Genomic DNA, 17,520 nt, shown 5'->3' with positions numbered 1-17,520 from the left:
TAAAGACACCAGTCCCTGGGTGGGGGCCCACTTGTCAGCGGTGGGACCGTGCTGCCCTACAGTGTGACGTGGTGGATGAAATCGCGGCCCCTGCCCCCCTAGGTGGGGTTAAAGAGGCCATGCTTAAGAGCTTTGCACGGCTCTAATTACAGAATGTGCTCTGTACCTGTCAGCTGTTGTTACTCCCTGTATTTCTAGGGAGACATGCAGTTAGCCCAGTGTCAGATAGAAACGCTGGCCACGTTTAATGAGGGCCGCAGTGGCCACACTGAATCACAGTTTGTATTAGTTACCTACTGGGACCTCTCCGGAGAAGGCAATGGCACCCCACTCCAGTACTCTTGCCTGGAAAATCCCATAGATGGAGGAGCCTGGTAGGCTGCAGTTCATGGGGTTGCTATGAGTCAGACACAACTGAGCGACTTCACTTTCATTTTTCACTTTCATGCACTGGAGAAGGAAATGGCAACCCACTCCAGTGTTCTTGCCTGGAGAATCACAGGGACAGGGGAGCCTGGTAGGCTGCCGTCTCTGGGGTTGCAGAGTCGGACACGACTGAAGTGACTTAGCAGCAGCAGGGACCTCTCCACGGCCCTGTGATTCCGTAGTTAATGATCCAAGAGAACAAGGGGGAGGTGGTCAGCAACCTCGTGTCGGCTCCACGCGTTTGCTGTGCTCGTTGTGGGAAGGGCCGCACGAGGGTGTGGGGACCAGGAGGCGGGGCTCCTTGGGGACCGTTTTGGAGGCTGCAGCACGCTGGCCAGACGTGTTAAGGAGTGTAGCCTGCTCTTGAAGGTGAGGCCATAATGGAAGCAGGTGACGTCTATGAGCACTTCCTGTTTTGCGTGGTGCTGAGTCCTGACCCTCTTCACCCTCACCCCGTGGTAGGATGCCAGTACTCCTCCCTGTTTCACAGATGAGGGAGCTGAGACCCGGGAGGGCAAGTTCTTGCTCAGGGTCATCGTTCCTCCGTGGTAGGGTTGGGTTCCGAACCTCGGCCTTCTGGCTCCAGAACTTGGACCTGAACTGGAATACCAGAACCTAGAGGGTCTTCAGGGGCACCTAGGTTTGCTGGATGAATGAAAAGAGACTGAAATAAAATTAATACATGTTTAATTTTCCATGTTTTCTTCTGCTTGCTGTGCTTCTATTGAGTATGTATTTTTTAGTTCACTTTTATTTTTTCTAACTGAAGTGTAGTTGGTTTACAATCTTGTGTAGTTTCAGATGTACGGCAAAGTGATTCAGTTACACACACACACACACAGACATATACTTTTTCAGATTCTTTTCCCATCTAGGTTATTAAAAATATTGAGTATAGTTGAATTTTTTTCACTGTTTAATTGAAGTATAATTGATGTACCACATAAGTTACAAGTGTACAATTAGTGACTCACAATTTTTTAAAGATTATATTCCATTTATAGTTACTGCAAAACACTGGCTATATTCCCCGTATTGTATAATACGTCCTTGTAGCTTATTTTATTGTGTTTTATTACTCGATATTTATTTATTTAGCCGCATCTCAAGGCATGCGGGATCTTAGTTCCCTGACCAGGGATTGAACCCAGGCCACCGCAGTGAAAGCACCCAGTCCTACCCACTGGACCAAGGGGGAACTCCCCTTGTAGCTTGTTTTAAACGTAACAGTTTGTATCTCTTCATCGCCTTCCCTGTCTTGCCCCCTCCTCTTCCCTCTCCCCACTGGTGACCGCTCATTTCTTCTCTGTATCTGAGTCTGTATTTTGCAGACTGTGATTCTCTCTGTCTATTGTGAGTCTGTGTTTTTTTAAGCTACTGAATTTTTTATCATTTGAAATCTTTCGAAAAGCCCAGAATGTAAAACAGAATGCAGAGTTGCTTTGGTTAGAGAAGTAGGATGTCAGGGGGAGGAGGGTCCTTGACGGGAGCCCCGAGGTTTCTCCATTCAGCCCCGGGGCTGACAGGGAGCCTGGCTGGAAAACCACTGCCTTGGTCACTCACAGATGGGGAGACACTGAGGCCCGAGGGGTCGTGGCTGGATGGAGGCTCATTAGCCCTGTGCCCAAGCCCCCGTCCCCAAAGCCCATTTGTCCAGGTTGGGCCCTGTAACCCGCCTTCTCTGCTGCAGGACGGTAGAGCATTGTCTGCACATGTCGGACCGCATGGTCATCTATTTCTTCATAGCGGCCTCCTACACGCCCTGGTGAGTGTCGCTGAGGGTCCCCGAGCGAGGTGGGGGCTGGGGCTGGCTTCCTCTCCTTCCCTTCTTTGAATTTCCCTGCATGTTTGGCTGGGTGATCTGTGACCTCAGCACAAGAATGTAGGTAAAAGGACACCCTCCACGCATTCTCCTTCCTAGAAGCAATGACTTAGCGCCAGCTTCCTGTGTATCCTTCCAGGGTGATTTTGTGTAGAAAAGAGCAAATGTGTATGTATGTGTATATGTATAGACATGCATTTGCATATATGCATATGCATATATGCAAATACACATATATTCGCACTTACACTTTCCTAAAGCCTTTATTGATCTTGTTACAGTATTGCTTCTGTTTTACCTTTTGTTTTTTTGGCCACGAGGCATGTGGGATCCTAGCTTTCAGACCCGGGATCCAACCGACATCCCCTGCATCAGAAGGTGACATCTTAACCAGTGGACCGCCAGGGAAGTCCCTATACTTTGCTGCGTTCATGCTCAGTTGCTCAGCTGTGTCCGACTCTTTGTGACCCCACAGACTGCAGCCCACCAGGCTCCGCTGTCCATGGGGATTCTCCAGGCAAGATACTGGAGTGGGTAGCCATGCCCTCCTCCAGGGGATCTTCCCCACCCAGGGATCGAGCCCGGGTCTCCCACGTTGGGGGTGGATTCTTTACCGTCTGAGCCACCTTTCCTACTTGAGTAGAAAAGGAAGGATAGTGTATAGACGCTGAAGTCAGCCTTCATTCTCTTAGTCATGTTCTGGGGGACCTCTTTTCATATTAGTACCTTGAGGATGTCCCCATTCCGTTTTTACAGCAGCATAACATTCCCTGGCCGCCCCTATTTATGAGTGTTTACGACGTCAGGCCTCCCCTTCCTTTGCTGTAACGCACAGGCCTGCAGTGAGGGTCCTTGCTGACGGATCATGCATCACCTTGTGCCTGGTTTGGTTGCTGGAAACAGGTGAAACCGCTGAGCCAACCTGTTTTGAGCTACAGAAGCCCTAGGTTCTTAAGCCAAGCCTGATCTTTGTGGGGTAAACGCCAAACTTGGAGGCTCGGTGGCAGGAGTGGGCCTTAGTTCTTTGGCTAACTGTTGCCGAGGCACCTTGCACAGATTGTACTGGTTTAAACCCCCCGGCAGGGACCTCCCTGGTGGTCTAGGTGGTTGAGAAGCCGCCTGCCAGTGCAGGGGATGTGGGTTCAATCCCTGGTCCGGGCAGGTCTCATATTTTGCAGTGTGGCTGCGCTCATGCACTACAGCTGCTGAACCCGCTCTCTGGAGCCCAGGAGCCACAACTACGGAAGCCGGCCCGCCCTGGAGCCTGTGCGCGTTGGCTTCCAAGGCGTGGGAGCCACAGAAAGCTTTGTCCCAGTCTTGCCCAGGGAATTCCAATCTTTGGCTATTGTAAATGGAGTGTTCTTTTTCATTATGTCAGCTAATAAGTGGGTTTAGTTGGTGCACACGAAGGCAACTGCCTTTGGAACATGTTTTGTTGAGACGTGCCTGGGGGGTCCACACAGGGAATTCCTACATCCCACAGCCGGCCCCCTGGGTGGAGAAGCCGCGTGTCTAGCCCCTCCCCAGTCTGCGGCTCCTGGGGGTGGTGTCCACATCCCGTGGTTGGCCGTCTTGGGGCAGCTTTGCCCGATGTCCTCTTTCACGTGAATGGAATCATCATTCTTTCGGGTCACGCTTTTGGGCAGCATTGTGTGGTGAGGGTCACGGAGTCATGGTTGCAGGAGTCACAGTCCAGTCTCCTTGCTGGACAGCGTTCTGGATGAATGAACCAGAGGCGTCCATCTCCTGTGACAGGCACTTTGCAGGGTTTCCAAGTTTGGGGAGATTATGGCTCCACGGTGGGTCCTCTGGTCGTTCTCTTGTGGGTGTTGCAGTGAACTGAGGGGTGGGTGGGGCTTGAAGCAGGATATTCACTTGGTTTTATTTTTGTTTTTTTTTCTGTGGACCATTTTAAAAGTCTTTATTGAATTTGTTACAACATTGCTTTTGTTTCACCTTTTGTTTTTTTGGCTGTGAGTCATTTGGTTTCTCAGCTCCCTGATCAGGGATTGAATCTGCTCCCCCCTACATCGGAAGGCAAAGTCTTAACCACTGGACCATCAGGGAAGTCGTTGGTTTTATCTTTTGGACCGAAGGATGATGCCTTGGGAGCAAGGAGGTGCTAGGAGGCTGATGCAAGGAGCTGGGAGAGAGATGGTTGTGGCCGGGGCCCTGGCACTGGCCTTGGAGTTGAGAGGATGGATGGATGGATGGAAGATGTATTTACAGGAAACAAAGTGGAAACTGAGTGACTGAAGGTGGGGAGGAATACCAGGGTTTCTGGCTTCCTCCAGGAAATTGGCCCTCACTGCTATCAGCCTGGGGACGTAATCAGAGGCAGCCCATGCCCAGCTGAGCTTTGTGGGAGGAGGGGACGTGTAAACCAGGATGCTTCTGGTCGTCAGGTGCCCGGTGGGCTGGTGTAGGGAGACCCTGAAAAGAACAGTCAGTCCTGGGTGAGGGGCTGCTGTTCGAGTGGGTAGGTGGGGGCCCCTGGAGATGCAGAGAGCAGGGGAGAGAAGGCAGAAACCATGGGAGGGTGCCTCCCACTGGCCCCAGGTCACCCCCAGGCACCACCTGCAGTTCTCAGGAGTAGGGTGATCTCGAGTTTCTTTTTTGGATGTTGCCAATTAGAGTAAAGCTAGGTTTTGTGCTCAGCTGCAGTAACTATCCTTGACTTAGATTTCTGGAACCGCCCTCTGAATGTCCCCCTGCCTTGGCTGATTCAGTGCCTGGGTTTCTGTTCTTTATCCCTGATGCTGATGGTCTGGGCACCGGCTCTGTGCCCATCGAGTGCTGGTGTCTGAGGATGTGGCTGTGAACAGAGACACAGGCTCTCTGTCCTTGTGGGACTTAGCGTCTCCCGGAGGATGTGGACTTTGTCCCGACACCGACACAGAGATGGAACCACCACTGTGGTCTAAGCTGTGAAGCCGGGTTTTCGAGCTGTGTCTGCGGGGAAGGGTCAGCAGAACTTGGCGGTGGACTGGATGTGGGGTTAAGAGAGGATCAGAGGTGATGACAGTATTCTACCTGGACACCCGGGTGCATGGGCGAAGGGAGACAGGAGACAAGGGTTTGTGGAGTGATTTGTGGGTATTTTTCTTCGCGGTGCTCTGGTTGAGGGGGTGGAGGCGTGAATGACTCTGGGGATGGGAATGACCCCATCCCTGCCTCAATCTGAAAAAACTCCGTGTTTTGGTTTTTATTTTCGTTCTTTAAAAGCTCCTTTTTATTTACTTTTGGCTGTGCTGGGTCTTGGTTGCTGTGCAGGTTTTCTCTGGTTGCCGCGTGCGGGGCTCCTTCTCGCGGCGGCTCCTCTTGTGGAGCACGGGCTAGAGGGTGCTCAGGCTTCAGCGGGTGCAGCTCCCGGGCTCTAGAGCACAGGCTCAGTAGTTGCGGCACACAGGCTTAGTTGCTCCGAGACACGTGCTATCTTCCCAGACCAGGGATCGAACCCGCGTCTTCCGCACTGGCAGGCAGCGTCTTTACCGCTGAGCCACCAGGGAAGCCCCTTTATTTTCATTTTTGATAGATTAAGCTTACATATAAGATTCCAGCATGTCACCTTTACTTAAAGAAAGGGTCTAAAAGGTGGTTGCAAGGCTCTGGCATTGCTGAAAGAGAACAGTCGTGGCATCAGACCGCATGAGGCCCTGGTCCTGATCAGCCTTTCCGGAGCCACGGGTCCTGGGATAACTCCCGAGTTTGTCCGAGCCTCAGTCTCCTGGCCTTTAAAAGGGAGGCAGCGATAGTACCCCCTCCCCCAGCTGTCGTGAAGAGGGATGACGGTGACCCGCACACAGACGCCATTCATGTGATTAACCAGGCAGGGAGGACCGTGTCATGAATGATCGAGAAAACTGGCTGGGTCGGGGTGACACAGAACTTTCCTTTCCCCAGTGCTTCAGAAAACCGTTAATAATCGAGTCATAAATATTGAGGAGGACAAAAGAAAAGTCACCGTCTTCTGGAACCAGAGCCCCTTCTGCAGGAATCTGGCGTGTTTCTGTGCAGTCAGGTTGTACAGACAGCGGCACAGGCTGGAGGCTGGAATGCATGCATGCGGGGCTGGAGAGAGGGTGCAGGACCAGCCCCCTGGCCTGGGGCACAGGCCTGCATTGTCTGGGGCCCCTGGCTCCACAGCCGTTTCCCAGGCCAGGGGTCCCCAACCTCCGAGCTCTAATGCCTGATGACCTGAGGTGAAGCTGATGTAATAATAAAAAATAAAGTGTATAATGAAGGTAATGTGCTTGAATCATCACGAAACTGTCCCCTCCCCAGCCCATGGAAAAACTGTCCTCCACGAGACCTGCCCCTGGTCCCTCAAAGGTGGGGGACTGCTGACCCAAGCCAACAGCTGGAACCAAAGGCTGGGTCCTGCAGGCACGTGGCCCAGGAGACACCACCTGGCTCGAGCAGCGGAGAGAAAAACCCACTTTTCTGGGAGCCTGGGGAGAGAGTCTCAGGAGTGGGGAAGGAAGGAAGGAGTTCCTCCTGCAAAGTCCCATCTACTGCTGAACCCCACGCTGTGCTGGCTGCGGAGGGAGGAGTTCACAAGTCCCAGCTCAGCTGTCACCCAGCAGGCAGGACCCCCCTGGTGGTCCGGTGGGTAGGAATCCGCCTGCCAGTGCAGGGGACATGGGTTCGATCCCTGCTCCGGGAAGATACCGCTTGCTGTGGGGCAACTAAGCCCGGGCGCCAGGAAACGCCCACTGGTTTGAGATTCCCTTTTCCTTCATGCTGGGACATCCTCAGTTTTGCTGACTTGGCTCGAATAATTGCATACAGTTTCGGTTTCTCTTTCTGTCTCTTCATGTGTCCTCCGTGAGAGGCCACATCCCAGGCGTGGAGCCACAGGGGACAGGGCTTCTGTGGGGTCCGTGTCCCTGGGAGGGGCTGGCCGTGGAAGGCGAGGTCCCAGGCCCGCCCTCACCCCCTCAGGCCCCTGTGCCCTCCCGTCCTGCCTCCCAGGCTGAACCTCCGCGAGCTGGGCCCCTGGGCCTCCCATATGCGATGGCTGGTCTGGATCATGGCCTCGGTCGGCACAATCTATGTCTTCTTCTTTCATGAGCGGTAAGCCGGGGCTGGGGGAGAGGGGGCGGAGTCTCAGGGGCGGGGTGTGGAGAGGGGGCGGAGTCTCAGGGGCGGGGTGGGGAGGGGGCGGGGTCTCAGGGGCGGGGTGGGGAGGGGGCGGAGTCTCAGGGGCGGGGTGGGGAGAGGGGGCGGGGTCTCATGGGGCGGGGTGGGGAGAGGGGGCGGGGTCTCATGGGGCGGGGTGGGGAGGGGGCGGGGTCTCATGGGGCGGGGTGGGGAGGGGGCGGGGTCTCATGGGGCGGGGTGCCTCCATCAGGGCCTCCGCCCTGCCCCTGGCAGGACGAGACCTCAGCATGTCCCCCGAAGCATGTGGGCACAGCCGCGCCTGGCACCCCTGTGTCCAGGCCCATCGGCAGTCACCACATGCACGGTCCATAGGGTCAATGTGAGGAGTTAAAAAAAAAAAGGCCATTGTTGGTGCTTCGATCCTGTGAATGGGGTCTTCTTTAAGCTGGGTCAGCAGGTGAGAAGGAGAGGGTCTCAGGGCCGCCCACCCGCTTCCATCCTGCTGAGAGACAGCAGGGAAGTGAGGACGAGGGGGAAGGAAACAGAGCTGAAGAAGTCAGAGGCAGCCACAGACCCCGGACTGTCCGAGGACAGCGGACGGGTATCAGTTGGTGCCGCCGCTCGGATGGATGGAGAGCGATTGCTCGAGCCTTGTGGTGAAAGGTGCTGGGATGGAACAGTAATGCCTGCCCTGGGTTGAGCAAGGGAGGAGCACCCAGGCATGCTATGCCCACCCAGCATTTGCCACCCTCGAATGTCAGTTCACAGGTGTGGAAACCTAGCCTCAGAGAGGGAAAGGGACCCGCCCACGGCCACCCAGCTCTGCTAGCACTTGCTGGGTGCAGCTGGGTCAAATCCGAGCTCAGGGGTGCTGGGCAGAGGGCAGAGTTCCCTTCCGTTACTCTTCCGGCTGGGGTGCCCCCCCCCAACCCGAATGGGGGAGGTGATGCTCAGGGGGAGGCCGTCGCAAGGCCTTGACGCCCTGTCTTCCTGGCAGGTACAAGCTCGTGGAGCTGCTCTGCTATGTCATCATGGGCTTCTTCCCCGCCCTGGTCGTCCTTTCCATGGTAAGTCACCCCACCAGGTGTGGGTCTCACGTCTGGCTGGAGGGGGCCCAGAGTGGTACTAGAGATGGTGAGGCTGAGGCTTCTGCTCCGGCAGATGGTGATCTCAGGCCGGGGGTCCACGTGACTCTCCCGCCAAGGCAGGAGACGTGCAGGTCACCCTGGGCTCGGCTCCTCGGTTCCAGGGCGCCTCCTCTCTCTGCTTCACCTCAGCGGGTTCATTAGTCCCTCTGGGCTCCAGGTTTTCCTCCTTATTTAGGGATCAGGTAAGAAAACTCAGGGACAGGGACTAGAAGGGTGCCTGCAACAGAGTAAGTACCTGCTGGCTAAATTAAATCTATAATAATAATAATGCAGGTGGCCATGGAGGCGGAGCCGAGTCTCCAGCTTGTGACAGCCCCCTTAGCGTTCCTACTCAACATTTTCCCTGTGAAAACGTGAGTTTGTTGTTGTTCAGTCGCTAAGTGACCCCCATGGATTGCAGCACACCAGACTTCCCAGTTCTTCACTGTCTCCCAGAGTTTGCTCAAATTCATGTCCATTGAGTCGGTAATGTATGTCTATTGAGTCCGTAACATGAGTTATCTAATGCCTCTTCATGAGAAACGGAAAAGATACACAGCAAACCATTAAGGATGGCTAACAGGCAAGTCTCTGTGGGTCTGCAGACATGATGCCTTGTTTGTTCATCTTTTACAAAAAAATGGGATCACGCTGTACAAACTGTTCTATAACACGCTTGTCTCACTTGGCGTGATGTCGAGGGCCTGTGCCATAGAGCTGCACCTGCCTCTGGAGATTGTTCTGAAGATGGCATTGGATAACTCACGTAAGGCCCTTAGGACGGGGTATGGCAAGCAGTCTGTGCTGAGAAGTGTTACTGTGCTACATCTTTAATAGTCAGGCGTCACCCTCTGGAAGGCTGGGTGCGTGCTTGTACATACCTCCAGTGAAAAGCTCCCCAGCTGTTCCGAAGACTGAGGTGGGTCCCCACACGGGGAGGTAGATGAATCCCCACGAGACTGCATCGTGGAAGTGATGTATCAGGATGACAGGCGTGGCCCGAGCCCCCTTATCTTAAGTGACCCGTCGCTCTGGGCATGTACATGCTTATGAAGTGCATACCGTGTATTGCGTGCATATAGACGAGTCTGGAAGGATACCATCAGACACGGTTATTGGTGGTGAGCAGTGAGACTTGTGGGAAGGGGGCCCATGAGACGGGGCGGTAAGTTCTTACTCCCCGTCCCTCCTGTTCCCCTTGAGCCCCTGTAACAACCACCCAGGTGTCACTTGTGCTCGCCTCCGAGGGCCATGAATGCCGCAATCCACCATGGATCAGTTCAGTTCAGTTCAGTTGCTCAGTCATGTCCGACTCTTTGTGACCCCATGGACTGCAGCACGCTAGGCTTCCCTGTCCATCACCAACTCCCGGAGTTCACTCAAACTCATGTCCATTGTGTTGGTGATGCTGTCCAACCATCTCATCCTCTGTCGTCCCCTTCTCCTCCCGCGTTCAATCTTTCCCAGCATCAGGGTCTTTTGCAGTGAGTCAGTTCTTTGCATCAGGTGGCCAAAGGATTGGAGTTTCAGCATCAGTCCTTCCAAGGAACACCCAGGACTGATCTCCTTTAGGATGGACTGGTTGGATCTCCTTGCAGTCCAAGGGACTCTCGGGAGTCTTCTCCAACACCACAGTTCAAAAGCGTCAGTTCTTCGGCGCTCAGCTTTCTTTATAGTCCACTCTCACATCCATCCCATGGATGCATACTACTTTTTAAGAACTGTGCTAAAATACACATGCAGTTTATGGTTTTAGGTGTCTTTAAGTGCACAGTTCACGGGCATGAAGTTCACGCGTCTTGTTGTGGAGCATCACCACCGTCCACCCACGGGACTGTCTCGTCTTCCCACACTGTCCCCACTAAACCTCACTCCCTACCTGTTCCCCCCAACCCAGCCCCTGGCAGCCAGATGGCCACTGTGCTTTCCAACCATGAATTTGACTCATTCAGGGCATCAAGGCCTATGGTTGCTGTCCTTCTGTGTCTGGTTTATTTCGCTTTGCACAGCGTCCTTGAGGTCTCTTCTGTGTTGTATCATGTGTCAGAGTTTCCTCCTTTTTCAAGACTGAGTAATACTCCATCGTGTAAACTAACACAGATGCCATTTTGCGTGTCCGTTCTCCTCCTGGCGGACGCCTGGGTGGCCTCCCCGCTTTTGGCTGCTGTAAATACTGTTGCAGTGAACTTGGTTGTACAAGTATCTGCGTGTGTCTCTCTTTCCCTTCTTTGATGTTTGCTTTTTAGGACAGATAAAAAGCTTCGACATATCCTTTGAGATTGTGACAGAAATGTGTTACACACGAGAATGAATCGGTGGGGCGGGGTGGGGTGGAGAGTTGATGACATCGGTGGGTTGAGATGCCGTTCCTGGGACTCCGGGCGGCCCCGCGATCCACGTGTCTTCTTGTCCGGGGTGGTGGGGGGTGGCTGGGTGGTTTTGGTCTTGCTGGCCGCTCATCTGACGTGTGCTCACCCTTGTCCTTGCCGACAGCCCAACACCGAGGGCATCTGGGAGCTGGTGACCGGAGGGGTCTTCTACTGCTTGGGCATGGTGTTCTTCAAGAGTGACGGGAGGATCCCCTTTGCCCATGCCATCTGGCATCTCTTTGTGGCATTCGGTGCTGGCACCCACTACTATGCCATCTGGAGGTACTTGTATCTGCCCAGCACCCTGCAGGCCAAGGTGTCCAAGTGAGGCGGCCCAGCCTGCGTGGGGACATGTAGGCCTTTGGAGCAGAGCATCATGGGGAGTGTTCCTGCAACCCTGAGCCCAGAGCACAGCGCCCAGGCCCGTCTGCCCTCCCACGGGTCGAGCTTTCAGTGGGTCTAAGAGCACTTCTGGTAATAAGCCAGACCATCCCTTGGGCTCTAGGTGAGAGAGAAGGCATTTAGTCACTCTCTCAGAGGAGAAATGGACCCTGCAGTGCGTTCCTATTCTAGACAGACATTTCCTAAAGCAACCAACATTCACATCGTCAGAAAAAGGGGCAGACGAGATCCTGGCCAGTTGAGGAATGACGGGCCCACACGTGCTTCTCAAGGCCCTGAGAAGTCTATCGGGGAGTCTGGTGTTACTGATACCCCGGGTGGCCTGGGCCTCCTCTGCTACCAAAGTCCTGGCTGGGGAATTATCCCCTGCTCACGGGGGGACGTCCCCCAGCTTGTAGATCAGGAATGGTGAGAATCTGTGACCGTGGCAGGCATCCCCAATCAGCTGCCTCACGGTGCGGTTTCAGAATTCTTTCCACGACTTCTCTGGGCAGCCACTGCCAATTGAGTTGGTACTTATGAGGGCCCCCCTCTTTGCCTTGCCAACCCTGTGCGCTCTGCAGTGGGGTTGTGGCCAGAGCACTTCAGCGTCTCCATGTTGGGGACCAGGCTTGGTTCCCTGGCAAGGGCAGTTGGGGGCTACTGGGGGGAGACTGAGGTGCACCCAGAGCAGCCCACCATCCTACTGCGCTGCAGTGCGTTCTCAGCACAGAGGGCGAGTGGCGGGGGACGCGCCTCCTGTCCCTTGGCCGTTTCTTCTCTTGCTGACAAACCCAGAGACATTACGAGAGCCATTCATTGTGGTGGGGTGGTGGGGGGCAAGCAGACCCCAGGAACTCGGTTTGCTCGCTCCAGATTTAGGGTTTGTGATTCAGATTCTCAATGAGTGCCGGTCAGCCGCCCTTGGAGGCTCCTTGGATGAGTCCTGGAGGGAAGGCCTCTGGTCGTTTGATGAGGATCTGGGCAGGGTGTCCGGGACACCCCCAACCTCCGAAGCCTACAGCAGTCCCAAGACCAGGAGGCTTCCAGGGGCGGAAGCCTGACTAACCAACCCTCAGCCAATGTCCTCAGCCCTCTCGCAGGGCTGGGCCAGCGCTCGGGACAGGCTGCCTGCGGGGTCTGACCTGGCGTTTCAGACTGCATCAGGATCTGCGTCTCGTTAGACAGACTTCACTCTGAGACTCCCAGCCAGGGTCAAGTGGGCAGCGACAGGGTGCCTTACGCCGAGTTCTCGCACATTCCAGGGTGTTTCAGGGCTCTGGCATCTGGAACCGCACATTCGAGACGATATTAAGTCCTCTGACACATCTTCAGGCGGGCGGGTTTCTGAGCTTGGGAATTTTTGTCCTCTTGCCTGGGTGTGTGTGTGTGTGTTTGTGCAAACCTGCCCTGTGAGCTCTCCAAGGATTTCCTATCAGTTGGGGGTCACGGTTGGAGATGAGGGGAGGAGAAACTTTGAGGGGGAGGGCAGGTTCGCCCTGGTTGAGGGCAGGGACCCTGTGACCCAACCTCTGCTGGGGTCTGAGGTGGGGGAGGGACCACGTGGGTCCTGGGATGCTGTTTAGGAAAACTCCCGAAGCATGGCTCCATGGCAGGCCGAGACGACAGTCCCGTCATTGAGCGGCTGATGGGGACTGAAGCCCGGTGGCCGGGCCAGTGCTGAGTGCTCAAGACGCTGACCCGGGACTCCCTGTACTGTCCCCGAGCCCCTGCAGAGCTCTTGTGATGCCTGCATTTCCTCATGCTTCTCCTGGGTATTGGGTATGACATTTCTCCCTAGACAGCCTGCTCCTTTATCTCCACACCTTTTGAGGTGCCTGTTCCTCTGATGGGGACTCTGTTTACCCACTCACCCACCCAACTCCTACACATCCTTCAAAGCCCCACTCGGGCATTAGCACAGAAGAACTTCTGATCCTCCTCTGATTTAGGGGCTCCCCCCACTCTGCTTCCCAACACCCCTCATGCTCACCTGCCCACCCGTGTTCCTTCATCCCCTGGTACTTGTGCCTGCTGCCCAACACACATGCTCCTGGAGGGAGGGGCTGTGTCTTGCCAGACTCAGGACCAATTCCAGCATCCTCCCACCTCTTTGGGAAGGCTTGGGCTAACTCCTCAACCTCTCTGTGCCTCAGTGTCCTCTGCTGTACGATGAGTGTGGTAAGGTGACACCTCGCAGGGTTGTTTGAAGATTCAGCAGGAGGCTGAATGTCAAACACTTCGGCCTGGTATCCTCATTAGCTCCCTGAGTTGGAAAGCAATCCCCAGTGATGATAATGAGAGGTGTGGCAAAGCCTGTGCCGCCCAAAGGAATGACCCACCAATGGCGGAATGTCTGACTACGGACGGGCTGGTGAGCACAATGGAGGCTGTTTGTGCAGCCTTGACCACGCTGCCCCACCCCCAACTCCCGTTCAGGACTGGCTTCCCGTGAACTTTCTTCCCCAGCATCAATCTGAGAGTGAATTTCCCAGGATGCCATTTAACCCAAGACCCTGGCATTCCTTCACATATACCACAAACATTGAAGGCAAGGAAAAGACATTCCTTAGTCCCTCGTGAGGTAAGACTCTGTCCCGGTAGCATCCTAGGCTGTGCCCGGGGGTGAAGGGTGGGGTGGTCAGGACACTGGAAATTCAGATGCCCGCCAGCTCCCTCATCCTGTCCTCCTTTGAGGCCATCCTATGCCAGGATGACCCAGCAAGACAGCTATTGTGTCCCAAGGAGCCGGGAGAGGGAGCAGTTGGCAGCAGAGTGGCCTGTTGGGCATTCCGGGCACTTCAGTGAGCACTCCTGAGTTAGGTGGGCACTGCCAGAGCAGGGCGCGAGGTGGAGCTGGTGCGAAGGTTAGGGAGGAAGGCAGGAGCCGGGTGGGGGTGCTGGGGCTCACATTTCAACAGCGTGCCCCCCATGGCATCACACGCCGGTGGACCAGCCTGCTGTTGACCACCTGCTCAGTTAGTCCACTGGCGATCGTCACGACAAACCCGAGCAGGTGTGCTTGCTGGTGGAGGCCTGGCCGCCGGTTGGCGGGGTTTCCCTGAAGACCCAGAGCAGAGCTCACCCAGGGCTGTCCCCTCAGCCCAGGGGAGGGTTTCAGTCATTGTCACAGACCAGAGCTACCTTTCTGTCTTGATTTCCAGTTACATTGCATGTACAGCGGGAGCAGGGCTGAGTATCCGCCTTTCCATAAGCCTCTGGGTCAGGCTGGGGAAGAATCCTAGGAAAGCACCGGGAGTGGAGGGGGGCCGACAGAGATGGGACTTGTCAGTGGGCCTGGATCTGAAGCCCTAAAGCCACCTTGGCTGTGGGTGGATGCCCCGCACAGAGGAGTCATTTAGAAGGTTGCAGTCCCGGGACTTCTGGGGGGGTTTCAACTCTTCCCAGCTCTGCTTTCTGTATTTGCGAAAGCTGAAGCACTCTGAAGGTTTTCCTGTAACCCTGCTCGAGCCCCTGCAGCCGGACCCAGGCCTCCGTCAGGAACAAGGCAGGGTGGCGCTCAGGCTGCCCACAGTCCCCGCACGTGCTGAGACAGGCAGGTGGAGCTCAGAGGCTGAGCTGAGCCTGGTGACCTGGTCAGAAAAGGACCTGTCAGACGTGCCACCGCAAACTGTGTGATCAGATGCTGAGATGCAGGCTCTGGGGACGGCTCTGTGGGGTGCGGAAGGAGCCCGGGGAAGCCCCAGCAGCCACTCCCACACGGGCGGAACGGCTCAGGAGCACCCACAGGTTACAGGTGTGGGTACAAGTGAGGGAAAGAGGCAGATACTGTCATAGTATCATTATGAAAGGCTTTCTTGATGGCTCGGTGGTAAAAAACTCGCCTGCCAACGCTCAGACAAATGTGCGGAAGGAACGGGGGATGGTGAGCGTGGTCTGGTGTGGTCTCCTCTTCCTCCCTGAGCTGGAAGACTGGGCAAGGAGTTCTGTGTGAGTCTTGGCCCCTTTGTGTCTGGGGCCGGATGGGGCAGGCTCATGACCAGGGTCTGCGGGGACACTGCCCTGCCTTTCCTCTCGTGTCTCTGCTCATCAGAAGACACCTCGGGGCTGTTGTTTTCCAACTCAGGTTTGTGACGAGCTTTGCCTCTGCCCCAAGTCGGCCTGGGGCCCTGGTACCCCAGGATGAGGGAGACAGGACCCCACGGGAAACAAGGTCTGCACGTGTCGGGATGGCATCTGGAGGGGCCCTGAGATGCCTGTGGGTGGAGGCACGGTGTGTCCTCGTGACTGGGAGGGGGTGACTTGCTTTCTTTTTTTTTGGCTGCACCAGAGCTTGTGGGATCTTAGTTCCACAATCAGGGATTAAGCCTGGGCCCACGGCAGTGGAAGCTTGGGAGTCCTAACCACCGGACCGCCAGGGAATTCCCTTGGGGGGTTGTTTTCTTATGTTTTCATTATAATAATAAATGCTTACTATAACATGTTCAGAAAATGCTAGAAAGGTAGAAAATATTCGCCAGCATCTACTTCAGATAACCCCGGTGGCTCAGACCGTAAAGAACCTGCCTGCAATGCAGGAGACTGTGGTTCAATCCCTGGGTCAGAAAGATCCCCTGGAGAAGGGAATGGCAACTCACTCCAATATTCTTGCCTGGAGAACTCCATGGACGGAGGAGCCTACAGTCCATTGGGTCACAAGGAGTTGGACACTACCAAGCAATTAACACACACACACACACACACATGCACACACACACACACACGCCTCAGATAACCACTCCTAATTTTTTTCTTTCTATTCTCCTCACTCAGTGGGTACTGTTTTTTGTTCATTTTGGCTGGGAGACTTGCGGGATCTTGGTTCCCTGACAAGGAATTAAACCCAGGCCCTTCTGCAGTGAAAGTGCGGAGTCCTAACCTTTGGACCGCCACCAAGTCCCCTGATGCGTACTTTTAAATTTTGACGTTTTCTTCTCTTGCCATCGGAGAAGGCAATGGCACCCCACTCCAGTACTCTTGCCTGGAAAAGCCCATGGATGGAGGAGCCTGGTAGGCTGTAGTCCATGGGGTCGCTAAGAGTCGGACACGACTGAGCGACTTCCCTTTCCCTTTCTTTTGCCATAGACACCTTTACAGCCTACTTAAAAAAAAAAAAAAGACTTCTATTTCTCCTAATTTCAAGCGCCTTGTAAACATTCTTTTAAAGGCCTCCATTAAATGGATGTACCAGTTTCTTTAATCATTCTTTTAATTCAGGAGACAAGCATAGATTGATCTGTAATGAGGATCTTTTGCCATCAAGTTTTCCCTCGTATGTAGTGTGTCTGCTGTCGGCCATGCAGATGGTAGGTGGAATCTGCTTCCTGCTATGTGGGTGCCCCATCCTGGCCACCACCATTCCAATGGACATTGGGTGGATTGTTCCTACAACTGGCCACCGTCCTCACCCCTGAAGGAGTCCGGGCTTCCGGGGACCTCCTGCCTGGATGCTGCCAGAGAGCGGGATTATCTGGGCAGTTTGGAAAAGTCAGCCGGTGAGGCGTGAGGTGTGAGCATGGAGGGGGAGGGGAGCACCTGCAGGTGACCTGTAGAGTGAGGGCGGGAGGAGAAGGGGCGACGGAGGCTGAGATGGTTGGACGGCATCACCAACTAAATGGACATGAGTTTGAGCAAGCTTTGGGAGATAGTGAAGAACAGGGAAGCCTGGTGTGCTGCAGTCCATGGGGTTGCAAGGAGTGGGACACGACTGAGAGACTGAACAACAACAGGTGGTCTGGAGGCTCATGAGAGGGAGAGGCTGGCGGGCTGTGGCGGGCACGTTGCTGGGCGTGCGTGCTGACCCTGGCTGACGCTGTCAGCTGCTGGTGGGAGGGGAGAAGCCCTTGCTGGTGTGCTCTGCACATGTGTGGTGCCATGGAGACCAGTTGTCAAGTTTTCAGGAAACTTTGGAAAGGCCTTAAACCACGGCTAGTGTGAATCTGGCCAGAGTGGAGTAGCTACAACTGTGGAAATTGGCAAAGCCCGCACATCAGAGCTCTGCCTTTTGGGGAGCTTGTTTACCAGCGGGCCATAGCCCGCACCCCGCACCCCGGGCAGGCTCTTCCATGTTCCATTCCCTCTTCATGATTAGCAGGTCAGGTACACACAGCTGGGGGGCTTCCCAGGTGTTGCAGCGGTAAAGAACCCGCCCGCCAGTGCAGGAGACATAAGAGACATCAATTCGATCCCTGGGTTGGGAAGATCCGCTGGAGGAGGAAAAGGCAACCTGCTCCGGTATTCTTGCCGGAAGAATCCCATGGACAGAGGAGCCCGGTGGGCTACAGCCCAGGAG

The 17,520-nt window shown here is 55.0% G+C and overlaps 1 protein-coding gene across 6 annotated transcripts in view; it reads left to right on the top strand.

Annotated features, from left to right (window-relative positions):
- The window catches only part of MMD2 (monocyte to macrophage differentiation associated 2), a 63,117-nt gene that overhangs the window by 36,973 nt on the left and 8,624 nt on the right, over positions 1 to 17,520 (top strand). For 3 of the 6 annotated variants that reach the window (XM_044935801.2, XM_044935804.2, XM_044935802.2), the window contains exons 4-7: positions 2,117 to 2,191; positions 7,223 to 7,324; positions 8,349 to 8,418; positions 10,972 to 15,848. In XM_044935801.2, coding sequence (XP_044791736.1) covers positions 2,117 to 2,191; positions 7,223 to 7,324; positions 8,349 to 8,418; positions 10,972 to 11,175 — 451 coding nt within the window. In that variant the 3' untranslated portion in view covers positions 11,176 to 15,848. Of the gene's footprint in view, positions 1 to 2,116; positions 2,192 to 6,151; positions 6,492 to 7,222; positions 7,325 to 8,348; positions 8,419 to 10,971; positions 15,849 to 17,520 lie in introns of those variants that run through there. The other 3 variants (XM_044935805.2, XM_044935803.1, XM_044935800.2) reach the window with 2 other exon arrangements.

Source organism: Bubalus bubalis, chromosome 24 (genome assembly GCF_019923935.1).
Source record: "Bubalus bubalis isolate 160015118507 breed Murrah chromosome 24, NDDB_SH_1, whole genome shotgun sequence".
Taxonomy (NCBI): domain Eukaryota; kingdom Metazoa; phylum Chordata; class Mammalia; order Artiodactyla; family Bovidae; genus Bubalus; species Bubalus bubalis.
This window is presented reverse-complemented; position numbering and strand designations above follow the sequence as displayed.